The sequence below is a fragment of the Aythya marila genome (assembly GCF_965140915.1).
Source record: "Aythya marila genome assembly, chromosome: 6".
In the NCBI taxonomy this organism is placed as follows: Eukaryota; Metazoa; Chordata; class Aves; order Anseriformes; family Anatidae; genus Aythya; species Aythya marila.
The window spans coordinates 19,521,904-19,537,021 of record NC_139047.1 but is presented as its reverse complement, the minus strand read 5'-3'; the positions used below and the strand labels follow the sequence as shown (position 1 = coordinate 19,537,021).

General features: G+C 37.1%; 1 protein-coding gene across 1 annotated transcript in view; it reads right to left on the bottom strand.

The window, feature by feature from the left end:
* LRP2 (LDL receptor related protein 2) overlaps positions 1–15,118 on the bottom strand; it is a gene marked incomplete at its 5' end in the record, with an annotated part of 115,999 nt that overhangs the window by 33,604 nt on the left and 67,277 nt on the right. The window contains 12 exon segments of the mRNA XM_082762990.1: positions 1,064–1,580; positions 1,913–2,208; positions 2,624–2,825; positions 3,783–3,914; positions 5,000–5,119; positions 6,575–6,700; positions 7,894–8,136; positions 8,564–8,767; positions 10,231–10,520; positions 11,541–11,699; positions 12,526–12,691; positions 13,161–14,081. Coding sequence (XP_082619116.1) covers positions 1,064–1,580; positions 1,913–2,208; positions 2,624–2,825; positions 3,783–3,914; positions 5,000–5,119; positions 6,575–6,700; positions 7,894–8,136; positions 8,564–8,767; positions 10,231–10,520; positions 11,541–11,699; positions 12,526–12,691; positions 13,161–14,081 — 3,376 coding nt within the window.

Genomic DNA, 15,118 nt, shown 5'->3' with positions numbered 1-15,118 from the left:
GAACAGCTAAACAAAAACTGACTTAATGGTAGCTGAATTAATTCAGCAACTGCATTAGTAAAGGAGCAATACAACCACTTTGGCTAAAATTAGTCTTTTCCTTCCTCACCTCTCCATCAATCACAAAGCACTTGGGAGTGCTGGCAACATTAATTATCATTAGCTTTACAGACATACTGGTATGAAATAAAAACGATCACATTGACATATTCACAAAAACACTCTGTCGTAAGTTCCAAATGTGACTTTCTGAACCACGCTCATTATTCTGGAGAGTCAGCATTCCTCTCCAGTTCATGCTATTTGAACTTTTCACACTGATAGCAGTGCAGTTGAAAAATAAAGCAAAAAGTGATAGAATGCAGCCAAGAACATTGTCAGAGAAGGGACCACATAATGACAGTTTCTGTGGAAATAAATCAAACTACCTTATGACACATGGCAGACAATAAAAAGGAATCACAATGCAAATTACTTTCCAATTACCTCACCCTGATTCTGCCCTTCAGAATCATGTGGCTGGAGTGTCCAGAAAACACACATTTTTCAAGAGCAAAAGAAACATGCTCTTCATGTCGGTACAAGAGCTTAAGTTCATTAATGTTCACTACTACTTCTTCATTCAGATCTAGCTCCCTGTCACAGCCTATTGTTCATGCCTGAATCCCAATCCCAGCAATGGCTAGGAAAGGAAGAGCCTAAGCTCAGAATCCCTACCCCATAGTCACACGTCATGTCCCAGCTTCCTGCCTGGCTAGGCTGTTCATTGACAGTTTCCTGACAAGTTTTTCCCAAGTCAGATGTACTATTTTATTATTGATGAGTGAATAGCTCTGATATAACCTCAGTAAAGTAGATACAAGAGCAATTAAACAAAAATGTTATGCAATGTATTAGAAGCTGATAAACATTTCCAGAGAAGTTGTATAATACTGCATGCACCATCCAAAAGCTAATTCAGTGCTCTTCAGGGATATTCTATGAAGTAGAAGAACCTTAAGGTAAACTCCCTCACACATCATCTCCTCAGTAGCTCAGAAGGATAAAAAATGTATTTTCTTACCTGCCGACCCAGTCAACAGCGATACCTTCCCCGTTCGGCACATCATCACTTATCACTGCCTCCTTATTTGTTCCATTTAGGAACATTCGTTCAATGACCTTCCTGCCCACATCAATCCAGTACAACCTTTTTTCCACCCTGTCAAAGTCCAGTGCCACCACATTTCTCAGTCCTTGCAAAATGAGAGAGTAAGACTGGCCATCTGCTGTGAGATTTCTCAGATAGTAACGGTTGCTAAAAATAAGGTATGGGGAGATATTACTATTTTGCCGGCAGCTTTTTCCGTCAGGCTCCCGGATATAGCCTGGGGCACACTTACAGATGTAGGAGCCAGCTGTGTTCTCACAAATCTGGCTACATACTGATGGAGTTTCATTGCACTCATCAATATCATCACAAGTCCGTTTATCAGACATAAGTTTGTATCCAGGATGACAAGAACAGTAGAAACTTGTCTGGGTGTCTGTGCAGTCATGATCACATCCACTGATTGAAGGGTCATTGCATTCATTTATACCTAAGGAAAGAAAGGAAGTTCTACTCAAGCAACTGATTTACAGAGAAAGTAGTGCAGTGACTTCCCAATTACCCTCTATATTCCTCCTTCTCCCTGCTTTCCCCAGAAAATGCTGAATATGAATCTGGGCTAACTCTCATGATAATTGATAAAACAGTAAACAATTAACATGATTTAATGAAAAAAAAAAAAAGATTATATGTATACATTTCTTGTAATTCTTCTGAGATACCACCACAGAATATATAGATAATTGTAATTAACCTTTTTTTTTTTTAAGCCACTGATACATTTTAAATGAAATAAGACAGTCCAAGTAAATCTACACGTACCACATCCTTTTTCATCACTGTTATCTAAGCAATCATCGAACCTATTGCAGACTTTAGCCATTTCAATGCAGTTTCCATTGTCACATTTAAAATGATTGGGAGAGCACGTTGCTTCTGGTGTGCTGCAGAGGTGTTCCAGCTCATCGGATTCATCACCACAGTCATTATCCCCATCACAGATGTAAGCCTTGGCAATGCAGCGCCCATTCTGGCAAGTGAACTGGTGCTGCTGACATGGTTCATAGATGCAACCCCTTTCATCACTGGTGTCACCACAGTCGTTCCGCCTGTCGCATCTGAAGAAGAATGAATATTTTTTCAAACATGAGGCAGCAGTCACCATCTCCAGGGCAGATATCTAGACTCACTCTCCTGATTTCCAAAGGTCATATATTATTGACTCCAATACAAAAGACTTTCAGAAATGAGGAACAGAATATATAGTCTGATTCTGTGAATACTGCTCATATTCCCTGCATCCATTAGGGTTATTAGGCACAGAAAAAAATGACTAAATGTAAATGGTGAGAACTGGGAGTATTGACATCAAACATTCCAGAGCATTTTCAAGTTAAGACAAATGCATGAATGTACAGCAGACAAAGAGTTTCACTATAATATGCAAATCTACTTTACAACTAAATAGTGCAAAAAGAAGTTACTTCAAGCAAATTTTGAGGATTTTCTGCAGCAGCGCAAGTAGCTACAAACCTGTATGCATTTCGGATGCACAAGCCATTATCACAAGTAAACTCATTTGCTGTGCAAGATCTTCGTGTGCAGTTCTGATGTTCATCCAGAGCATCACTGCAGTCAGCATCACCATCACAGATCCATGCCCGAGGAATGCACCTCCTGAGTGGGGGCTGATTGTTGGCACATGTGAACTCAGCTGCTGTGCAACTGCGGTTTGCTGATAGAAAGCATATTTAATGAGTCAGCAAGTTATACTCTATATGTAAAACACTCACACACAAACACACACATAGAATCTGGATATCGACACAGTCTACAAAAGGGACATTCGCTGCTCCATGTTCAGAAATAGGTATCAGTGAGCTCTCTCATACATGAAACTCAGATTGATTCCAACTATTACTCAGCTGGGCATTGCTCTTCAGAGAGGCTGACTTGGAGTCAAAGCACTTCAGGATTCCTTAGCCCATGCTGGCACATGCAGAACTCTGGAACTTAATAGATACTCACTAAAAAGCTTTGCACACACCTGGCCAGATTTTCTGGTAGCTGAAAAGATATTAAACCTAGGCTCTCTAACCCCTAATTCCTTCAAGGTATTCAGTGCTCCTGGGAGCAGAGGGAACTCCACTGATGTTAAATAGGACAAGAACTACAAGTGTATAGAGCTGTTGTTAAAGGAATCTAGGAGCAAGAGTAGGCTTGCTAGACCTTCTTCTCTTTGTTCATTCTTTTGATTGCCATGTTTGTTGTTGTTGGTTTTTTTGGTTGTTGTTGTTTTATATCACTTATTTTCAAAAAATAAAATGCCAAAATTATGTAGATATTAATATACACAAGATGTAGCATGTGATGATCAGGGAGTACCTCCGCTGAAGTTGCTGTTGCTGCCCAAATCATACAAACATCCCAGGTTAATTATATCACTTTTGAAACTCAAAAAATCAAAGAAAAACAAAGTGAAGTACTCACAAAATTAGAACATTTATCCTTTTTTTTTTTTTAATAGCCAGTAATGTCCTCAATTTTAATTCACTATAATGAAAATGAAGGTACAGGAAGGGTGTACCTCTCACTTAATGTGCACCTTTACAGATAGAATTTCTTTTAAAAATAAAAATAAATAAAATGCCTGCCAAAGAAAGTGTAGTATCTGTTTGTATTAGACACCTACCACAATTATGTCTTTGATCCTCATCACTCATATCCCCACAGTCATTGTCACCATCACAGATCCACGTTGCTGGGATACATCTGCCATCATCACATCTGAATCGGTCACTTGAACAAGTCCGCGCTTGAGACGCTTAAAAATGAACATAATCACTCTGCTTGTTAAACTAACCTGTACTGCTATGATAATCTGCTGAGGAAGCTGTTGTAGGGTGAATTTTATGTCAGTGAAATGTAAAGTAGAAGCTTAGGTAGAAGAAATGTGCTCAGATAAGAGCTACGGATCCTGTTAGGAGACCAGAGTCTCCTTCTGGTCAATTATATTGGCAATCTCTACAAACACCATACCATATGGATTATCAGCATGCTAATCTCGTTATACTTCAAAAGTACCCTGCTTAAGAAACCTGAGACCAGAAGACCAAAATATAAAGACAGCATTAAATTCAACATGAATACAGCAGTCAGCAGATGACCCTGTTTTATTCTATTATCTACAAAATGAGGATCTAAAGTTGGCATAAGATGCAAGATGTTTTCTTAAGCTAAAGGTGCAACCCCAAAAAAGTGCAAAGTGAGCTATGAGCCCTGCTTGAATCATAGAAGAATCTGTTTAGTCTTGCGTTATGCCAGCTTTTACAGTGAAGATAACCACTGCAATGTAATATTCGTTCTCAGAGACTTCAGTTAGCCCCTCTTCTTCTACCCTAGAAATTACTGCACTTTTTTTTCCATCATCTTTCTTCTCCCCTTGCTTATTACCATCAGTTTCTATGGTGTATACTGGATTTGCCTATTGCAAGTCTATAATACTCTTCTGCATACTCGTCAAAAATGTTCCTCTATATCCCACATTCCCTTTTTCCCCAAATGCAATACTGCACACATACTTCCCATACAGCATGACAACCAGTCTTACATTCAAAACAATACCAAAATATTTGCTGACACTCATCACTTGATTCATCACCATCAGTCTTATAAAGAGACTGGTTATACGTTAACAGTAATCAATTGTGGCAATTAAAAGCCTTCATATTCCACACAAAGCTTTAAGCAAAATTACTGACTAAGATTACTCAGTGACACAGAGTCCATGAACAAACCTCAGAAGATACTTATTTTCTACCTAGACTGGATTCAAGCTGCTGCCTGCAAGAGACACTACAGATATATTTTCCATAACCCATTCAGTATATATCTTGTGTGTAAACTTACCACAAGAGGCAGGTTCATCAGAGCCATCAGCACAGTCTATTGCTTGATCACAGTACCAATGAGCAGGAATGCAGCGCCCTGATGTACAACGGAACTCACTATTTGTGCAAGTCAGCGAGACTGGAAGAAAAAACCTATGTATGACTTCTTTCTTTCTGTTACCTTTCCAACTTGTTTTAAGTTGCTTTTGAATCCATGTTAGGCAAAAAACATTACAGACCCCAGAAAAGAAAGAGAAAAAATTATGCTAGGAAAGATGTCTTTTCATAGCCTAACTGCAAAGAGCTCTTTGTACAAACTAGCTTGATGTCTGTAAGCAAAAAAATGGACTTAATTCTCTCCTTAGGTATATGTATCAGCTAATAAGTAGACATAATTTGCTCTGTAAATAGGATTGCATGCAGCAATCATAAATATGTTCTGAACTTATACTTCAGATTTGTGCACAAGAAAATGAACAGTCCAAAGTACTAATTTCTCCAGTGCCCAAACCAGGTGGTACAAGATCCCATGCAGTAAGGTTTGCTAATTTCTTCAGTAGTTGCTGATGCTTTTCCGTACCCTCTGATGGTTCCAAGACACCAAAAAGGACCTAGTCTGCCCTTTTAACTTGGTCTTATACATACCTTAGAGATGAAAATCAAAGGCAATTAACACATTGCTCATTAACGTCTTAGGGCTTCTTTCATCTCCCATTCTCCCATCTCCTGCTCTTTCTTCCCCTTCACCACTTCTCAGTTTAAATAATTCAGTAGTGATGGGACAAAAACAATAGAAGGGAGAAAGCATACCTTTCATGAGCAGCACAAGACTCACTATGTCTATATATTTAGCCACATATTTTTTGACACACAGAAGACATAAAAGTGGCCAAGTTCTGAGCAGAAAAACTGAACTCATATTTTAGAAAAATTGTGGGATAGGTAATTCAAGGCATGCAACTTTAGGAAAACTAACAAAAGCAAAAATAATCCACTTAGGCAATATTAAAAATAAATTGTTGTCTGAAAATATCCATTATTAAATGAGAAAAGCACTACCTACTACCTAATACAAACATCTAGAAAAGATATGCTGTTTTGTAATTAAAGCTGATTAAAAACTACACACTTCTGTTCAATAGCTGGAACCTTAAAAAACAAAACAAAACAAAAAAATAAATCCTAAGTTAAGGTACACGCAACTGCATGAAAGAGCTAGAAGAAATTACACTTGGAACTGTATATAATTTCATTTGATTAGAACGAAAATATACTACTAATAAAATTCAGGAAAAAGCCAATTCAGTAGAATATCTCAGTGACGATTACCTTGTTAAAAAAAAAAAAAGTGTGCAGAGCAAAGAAATGATCTCTCAAATGCTGCATTAAAATGGCATCCAAAAAAACGAATAAGATTTTATTAGATATAGGCACTATTTAGATGAACAAGAGTGAGTAATAAAATGCATACACCTTAGAACTCTTCAGTACTAGAAAAGAGTAGGTTTTGAGAACAGTTAGAGTTACAGCAAAGTTAAGGAGGAGTGGAATGAATTACTGAAGTACAAGAAAGTAACTGACTCTATTAACTTACCACAATGAGTAGGGCTCTCATCACTCATATCTCCACAATCATTATCACCATCACATAAATACGTTCGAGGAATGCAAATGTTTGTGCTTTGGCATTTTGTAAAACCAGACTGGCAAGTGCGCTCCGCTGTAAGGAGGGGGGAAAAAGCAAAGTTCTTTAAAGCTTCTTTTTTTTTTTTTTTCACGAATATACCATTGAAAGACACATAATACTGTTTAAATCCCCATCTTTGTGACTCTGATCAATCCAGAGTACATTCTTTGTAGTACATTACATATTTTCATTGCTATATTTCTCTTCAATAGTGGCTAATCCCAAATTTCCTTGGAAAATGAAAAAAGAAACATCCAAATAATGCAAACCATTTTCCTCTAATTTCTGTTCAAATGCTAAAGTATACTCATGCTGTTGATGCCATATGGAAACAATTAGGCCATTGCTTTCATTGGGACAAGTACTGTCAAAAACATTATCAAAGAAATACCTGCTAATACTCAGGACTGAGGGAATGTAAATTGACAGCTATTCACACTGTAATGCCTGATTTTGCAACCAGCTGTTACTGTGTGAATCATCATACCAACTACAAATAACTAATAGACCAAGATTTTCAAATATTCAGATTTCACTGAGAATAAAAAATAAGTCACAAATAATATAGTGCAAAAAATCAGTTTGTGAGCAAAAATGTAAAAACAGAAAATCTTCCCTAAACACATTTTTATCAAACTGTTTCTCTAACTCCAGATAATTTTTTCCATTAAGGAATATAACCTTAGTGAAAAAAAAAAAAAGTATCCTGATTAACTGTATTAGTAGTCAATACTGAACTAATCATAATTTCTATTTTATGGAAAACAAATATGACTTAACTTTTTGAAAAGTATAAGGATTATAATTTTCAAAAGCATAAATATAAACGATGCCTCTATAACAGTCAAAATATTCATTACTGATGATTACACCTAATACAATTAACATGTCATGATACAAAGTGTACAAGAAAAATCCACTGTGAACTCTGCAAAAATGTAGGCCCTGCATCCAATTCAGTTGAAATAAATCTTTTTGAAGTCAATGGGATTACTCATAATACCTAACATTAAGCACTCTATTAGTATTTATTGGATCAAGGCAGATTAAGGATTCAGTTTGTTTCAAAATGACAATCTGTAATTGTCAGAATCTGTAATGTAAATAAAAAACTTTTATCCTTTTTGCTGCCTTTGTCATAATTCTTCATACACAGGGAGATCTGCCTCTTCTTTGATCTAAAAAAACAGACTCAAATATGTACTCGGTAATTAGGATGAACTTACGGCAATTTCTCTCATCTGATGTGCCATTATCGTAACAGTTGTTTACTCCGTTGCAGACATACTGAAGAGATATACACCTTCCATTATTGCAAGTGAATTCTGTGTGGGAGTCACAAGTTCGGAATAAGCAGCCAACTTCATCACTATTGTCTCCACAGTCATTGTAGTGATCACAGCGGTAATGATAGGGTACACATCGCCCATTACCACAGGTAAAAGCCGTTGGCTGACAAGTATGGAAAGCTGTACAAAATAGTAAAATATTAAAAAAAAATAAAAATAAATAAGAAGAAAATACATGGATAAAGAATAATCTAAGTTCTCAAAGTAGAAAATTAAATCACAATGTTTTTACCTGCCAGTGCAAACACAGCTGCAAAACGTACTGCATGAAAAGTAAAATACATATTTGAATTAAACAAAGTATAGATGGGGTACACATCATATAAAGTTAATACTATAACATTTCTGGATTGTAGAGCAAATTAGTTTCCATTCAGACCTCATGATGTAAGACAACAAGTATGAGCAAGCAGGGGATCATTTCCAAACTACAGCTACATGATCTGTGATCATAAAGCCACACAAGTGATGGAGAATACTGTACAGTCAGGACAGAGTCTGCACACAGACTTTCTCATGCAGTTATTTAGTTATTTTAAATGCTTACCACACACACTCTCCAACTCATCACTGCCATCACCACAGTCGTTGTCATTGTCACATTTCCATCGCTCTGAGATGCACTGCCCATTCAGGCATGTGAAGAAACCAGCATCACACCTGGTACCGCTATCCACAATGCAGTGCTTGTTATTATTGGCTAAATACCAGCGACCTTCAGATGGGCATTGACATTCCGCACCATCTGGACCTAAATTTATGTTAGGCAGTTTAAAAAAAAAAAACAAAAACATTGATGCTTTAGATTGGGTTCTGTTAAACTGTTCACAGATGTAATACTCGAAAATGCAATGCAATGAAAACCTCATAACTCCTATAAAATCTACCTGCTTAGAAATAAGTGTGGTTACTTAGCCAGATTTTTATTTCAGTTAACTGAAGGCAAATCCATTGAAACCCAGAAGAGTTATTTTAGAGCTCCCTAGAACAGAAGTTGGAGTACTTTAAAAGCTGCTTGTGTTCAAATAGTTTTTGAGTGACTGTAAGATGGTCTCTGATGCTTTCAAATGTCTGAGCTATACCAGCTGAGACTCTATCCCTCAAAATCAAAAGAGAATTTTCAAAACTCCTTGCAACAAACTAACTGCTCTTCTCAAAATCAATGAGAAGTTAGAGATGTTTTCATTCAAAACAGATTTTTTTAATGGCATTTAAGATCCTAAAAGTGAAAGCAGGCACTAAATGAGTTTTTCCAGAGTAAAGGATCATATCTTACAGAAATCCAGAACACACGAATCAGCTCTGTAGCAGTTATGTTCCTTGGGGTTGTTGCAATTCTGATTTCATGGCCATCTAGACTGGTGACCTGTTGAAGCACTTTGACTCTCTCCTTACATGAGCACAAGGAGTTATGAGGTGGGGTACATATGTCACTCTGGTCTCACCCCAATATGCAGCTGAAGATATAGTCAGACGGTGCTTCTGGGGACGACTCAAAAGTGTACCTGCCCCACTGTGTACAGAAATCAGTTTGTGCTATCTTCTCAGCAACTGCCCAAATTTTAAGATGAGGCAGTAGAGACCTTTTATTTGAAAAGTAACCATTAGAGAAAGATTTCATAATAACATGTAATAAAGAAATAGTGACCGTTAGCTTAGTGATGTGGTTTAGTGGAGGACTGTTAGTGTTAGGTCAGAGGTTGGACTCGATGATCATGATGGTCTCTTCCAACCTAGAAATTCTGTGATTCTGTAAAGAATCTTTAAATGTGTGATAGGAAGTATCTACTCAGTATATAGTGCATCAATATATATTTCTAACATAACTATATGCTGCTGAGCTGACTTAACATCCCACTCCAGAGGAAATAAGTTAAAATCTCAGGAAAAAAAAAATGGTTTTGGTTTAAATTAGAGAAACGTGGTTTTTATTTGCAAAGATTCTCAGGGAAAGCCCTCAAGGGTATTTGCAAAGTACCATGAGCATGAAAGGCAATCATTTTGATTGCATTATATACGTAAAATAATTATTACACATATAGAATGGTTTAGGTTGGAAGAGACCTTTAAAGATCATCTAATTCCAAGCCCCCAGACACTGCAGGGAACACTAAGGAATATTTCATCTGTCCCCATGCAAATGAAACCTATTATACTATGAGTTCTAATACAGACAATACTAACAGCTTACAGACATTAAGCGTAATAGCTTACCTGGTGCACAAATATGACTGCAACCGCCATTGAACTGGTTGCAAGGGTTGGTACACTGCTGCTGCTTGCTTTTTGCCCAGACATGAATATCCATTGGTCTTTGTGGAAGATTCATGATCATTACAATCTGATCTGAACCATCGTATTTATTAGCTCGGTAAATGCTTCGTGTGTTCCAGTCTGTCCAATATATGTGCTGATCAAACAACGTCATTGCAAATGGATGCAGAGCAGTGCTAACAATTACCTCACGGTTTGTACCAGTGAGGGTGCACCTCTCAATCTTCTGCCTAAAATAATAAAGAAAAAATGACATCTTAAAATATGTCTTTCAACTTTTTAGCATTGAAAGCTAAGGAGCACTGTGCTTCTTTGAGTGTCTGTTTCTCATGTCTTACCCTATGCTAGCATCTGTCCCTCTAAAGAGGGGGGATAAAGCACCTCTTTAAGAAAAAGAGTATTCTTCTTCCCTACACATGAGAAGTCAGAATGTAGAAGACTTCACACTGTTTATGTATCTGCTGCCCTACCTTCATTAACTGAAGTCTAGACGAGAAAAGAGGATGTTTCATCTGACATTCTGCATCTGTAACGGGATCCCTAGGACAGAGTTACAGATTCCCTGCACACAGATTAATCCATGTAAGGATGCCTACCTTCCAGAAGATCCCACAGAGGCACAGACCATAAAAATTACATTACAGACATCTTTCTGTCACAGCAGCAGAGGAGAAGCCTGCAAAGGAGCTGCTGTTCTGAAAGAACCTGAGGAGAAAAGTCTGATTGCTGCAGTGATTTCTCTGAGAATATAGGTGAATTTGAATGGCTATGAACTAAACTGTTTTTAAAAGCTTTCATGCCAATGATGGAAATCCTGGTGGCATACACTGGAGGGTAAGATTCTGTCTGTTTGGCAAAAGCAAAAACTTGAAGCCAAATTCCGCCAGTGACAGCCATTAACCATGAGAAATGAATGCAAAAATGTACACTGGACTGTATGTGTAAGAGAAGATTGCTATAAAAACCATGGGTCAAAAGTAAGTTGAACAAACTTCCAATTGGTACAAATGCTATAAAGCATTGGACTAATTCTTCCTTGTGATATCACAAAACCCCCTATGGTACAGTAGTTCCGCATCAAAAATAAGAATTGACATTGTCTTGCTATTAAGTAATTCTTAATATTCTATAATACAAATTATCAAATTCCACTGAAATGCTGAAAAACAGTAAAAAACATAAAAAATAAATAATAGACCTATTTGAAAAATCATCTAAAGCAAAACAACAACTGTGTTATCAATACATACAGATTTGCATCAGCCCAGTATAGCTGCTGTTCTTCATAGTCCAGGGTAAGCCCATTTGGCCATACCAGATCTGTGCTTACAATGGGCGTTCTGAAGTTTCCTCCAAGTGTAGCTCGTTCTATCTTCGCATTGGAACTCCAGTCAGTCCAGTACATATACCTGTCAGTAACACGATTAAAAAGTTTTATTTTCAGCAAGGGAAGTTCACAAAGCTTCTAACTGCTCCAGGATATCTCCACCCTGATGACTTCCACTGAACTGTGGAGTGCAAAACCAGAGGGAAAGAACTTCTTTCCCTATTTTATCTCATATTTACAAAGGACTCTTCTAGTGGAGATAATTGGGCTCCACTGGACTGAACTCTACCCACTGAATTAAGTTTTCCCAGCTCTGATGTCTCCTTAAAATCACATATTCTCCTGCTTATATTTCTTCATTTCAAATACAGTTTAATACTGCCCCCCAAGCCTGTTAGAGATGTTTTGATATTAAAAAAAAAAATAAAAAAATAAAAAAAAATGAGGCACTCAGGAAACACAGCAACAAAAGAAAGTAAACATCATATACAACTCCATCTCTTGGCAGTGCCACCTTGATTATCAGGTTTTGATAATCTTGAAGAAATCTTTGTTTCAACAGATATTTTTTGTTTCTCTGCCTTAGATAGCAAAGGGAGGACAGGTAGTCTCTTGATAAACACTTAATTTGAAAATCATTCTCCTTTAACCCCCAATGCCTGGCTCCCAACCTCAGTTAGAGGAGGAGCCTCATATACTACACATTCATAAATGTTCTAAAAGTCTCTGAAGAAAACTCAGACCTCTGAGGCTGATACCAGCTCAAAAACTTAAGAGTTAGATCCAAGACAATTATAAGCTTCTGGAACCTATGGCTTAGAACAGGAAGCATCTGGCAGTGTTCATTGAAGTCCAAAGTACAGCTTCATCTGCAATCATGATAAAAGTATACAAAGTGCAGCACATACCCTCTGCAGGGATCTAATACAACAGCTCTTGGTCGTGGAACCCGGGCAATCACAGTGCGGTTAGAGCCATCTGTAGCCATTGAGCTGATAGTTTGATTGAGGTAGTCACTGTAGTAAACTCTATTATTGATCCAATCAAAGGCAATGCCATCTGGAGTCCCCAGGTCTTAGACACATGCAGACACACAAACAAGTTCAGTACAGTTTCCTGAGATACTGCAATACTTTTTGTTTATGACAATGTACATACTTAGGATTGTACATAATCATAATAATTCAGTATCATTACAGGTGTCTTACAGATGAATTAAACCCATATAGTTATCTTTCCATACTGATAAATTCCCTAAATCTTTCTGCATCTCTGTGGTACTTGCTGCAATCTTAAAATTACTAAAAATACATAATAACATATAACCAGTTTTATATTTCCTTTTCATTATGATGAAGATGAAATAAGACTCTCAGAAGAGGAAAAAAATGAGCAGAATAGTAAGAAGGAGCATTTAATCAGTTATCTTAACTAAAAAGTTTACCTTGACCATTAGCATAAAAATACCTGCTGAGCTAGTGCTAGGTGCTAGTCTGTTTTTCTCAATATCCAATTATTTTGCATCACAATTCTGTGTACTTACCAGATGCAACTACTGTTGGAGTGCCCATTCCTGAGTAAATACTAATGTAGCTGATTCTTCCTGTCCCTGAAGGATAACTTTGTGTAAAATATATTCGGTTGTTTATGCTGTCAAAATCCAGGGCCACTGCAGTTCTTAATACATTGACTGTGCGGAAGGGAGGACTGTGATTTTCAGGATCTAGGTGGATACTTCTGAGGGCATTCTCAAGGGCAAAAATCAAGTAATCATCTGTTGAAATGGAACATCTCTTGCCATCGTTGCCTAGTGTTCCAAAGGCACAACCACATTTGGGTGTTTGCATATCAGGCAGGGCAAAACACAGATGGGAACAGCCTCCATTGTCGTCCACACAAGGATTGTTGTTGATGTCAAGGGGTGAACGTGACTGAAAACGACTGTTGTAGATGGTAACATCCCTTAGCCAATTAATGTTGTCTCGGATTACTGTTGGCGGATCAGTGTTGCCTGGCTCCTTGCTGGCCTGGAAGACTTTTTTCAGGTTCCGATCCACCCAGATCATAAAATTCCCAAAGACAGTGATACCATATGGAGTTGGATAGCGACTGCCATAGCGCACAATTTCAACATCACCACCATCAGGCTGAATTCTTGCTATCATATCTAAGGAATCATCCACCCAGTAAATGTAGCCATTGCTGTGATCTATCGCCAGCCCACGAGGTGTGACAATGCCCTCAGACACCAGAACTGTTCTGTTGGTGCAGTCAAGAAATGCACGTTCTATCTTTGGATTTTGCCCATAATCTGCCCAGAACAGGTATCTGTTTTTTGGGTCTACTACTATGTGCCTTGGCATATCTATGGTAGTTTTAAGCAAAACACGGCGATAAGTTGTGTTTAAGCGCAAAACTTCTATAAAAGTCTCTGTCAGGAATGCATTTGTAAAATAAAGATTTCCTGTATTTAAAAAAGTGAGGGAAAAAAAAAGCAGAATGACAAAACAGAAAGTTAATGCACAGCATTACCACCTGAGAAACATGAGCTGATAAAATACAAAACTATAAAATGAATACCCATAAACATCTTAGAAGTTAAGAACACAAAGTATTCCACTTGGAGGAATTAGAAAAGAGATACTCAAAATGACAACAATCAATTAATTTCTAAACCCCTGATGATTTCCTTAGAGGAAACCATTGGTATGCAATCGAAAATACATTAACCACAGTTTTCTTTCTTTATTTTTTTCTATCTAAAATATTTATTCGTAATTTAGAGCTGCTTTTGGCTTGCCCTTCCATACTCTTATCCCTTTACCTTTTACAACACACAACTGTGAAATCGGTGTTTTGGCACAGCACTGCATACAGTAACTAAATTAAGTGTATATGGTAGAAGATTATCCTAAAACCCCTCCAAACCTATCAAACTCCAGAAAAAAACTTTTGCAAAACATATACACAATATGTATATGTATAAAACAAAAATATTACTGGCAGTGGTCAGTTGATGAACACTTTCTGAAGAGTTAATATTTGAATTAATCTTTAATGTTTGAATAAAAATGGGAACTGTGAAAGGGAAAATGAAGGTTTCAAGAAAAAGTATTTCTTCTGCTTTCTTTACTTTTCAGTAAAATTTATAGGATTTCCACAGAGCAGTCTGAGGGTACATGAAAAGTCCTTTCTATCTATAACATCATCAGACAATTTCTCTGTACAATCTTCTCTGATACATGTAATTCACTATGGTAGTAAGGTATAGTAATATACTGATAACAGCCACTTAGGAATGCAAAGATAATAAAAGAAAGCTAAGATAAATATGAAAGCATCAGGTAAGGAAAGGCTCCATATATTTACTCTGTTTATCATTTTATACCTAGGTCATATACCAAAAGATAGACAAACTTTCATTTTTATATATATATAAACATAAGACGCATTCATTACTTCCTTTTCTTTTAAAATCAGCTCATAGGCATAGTTAAAATC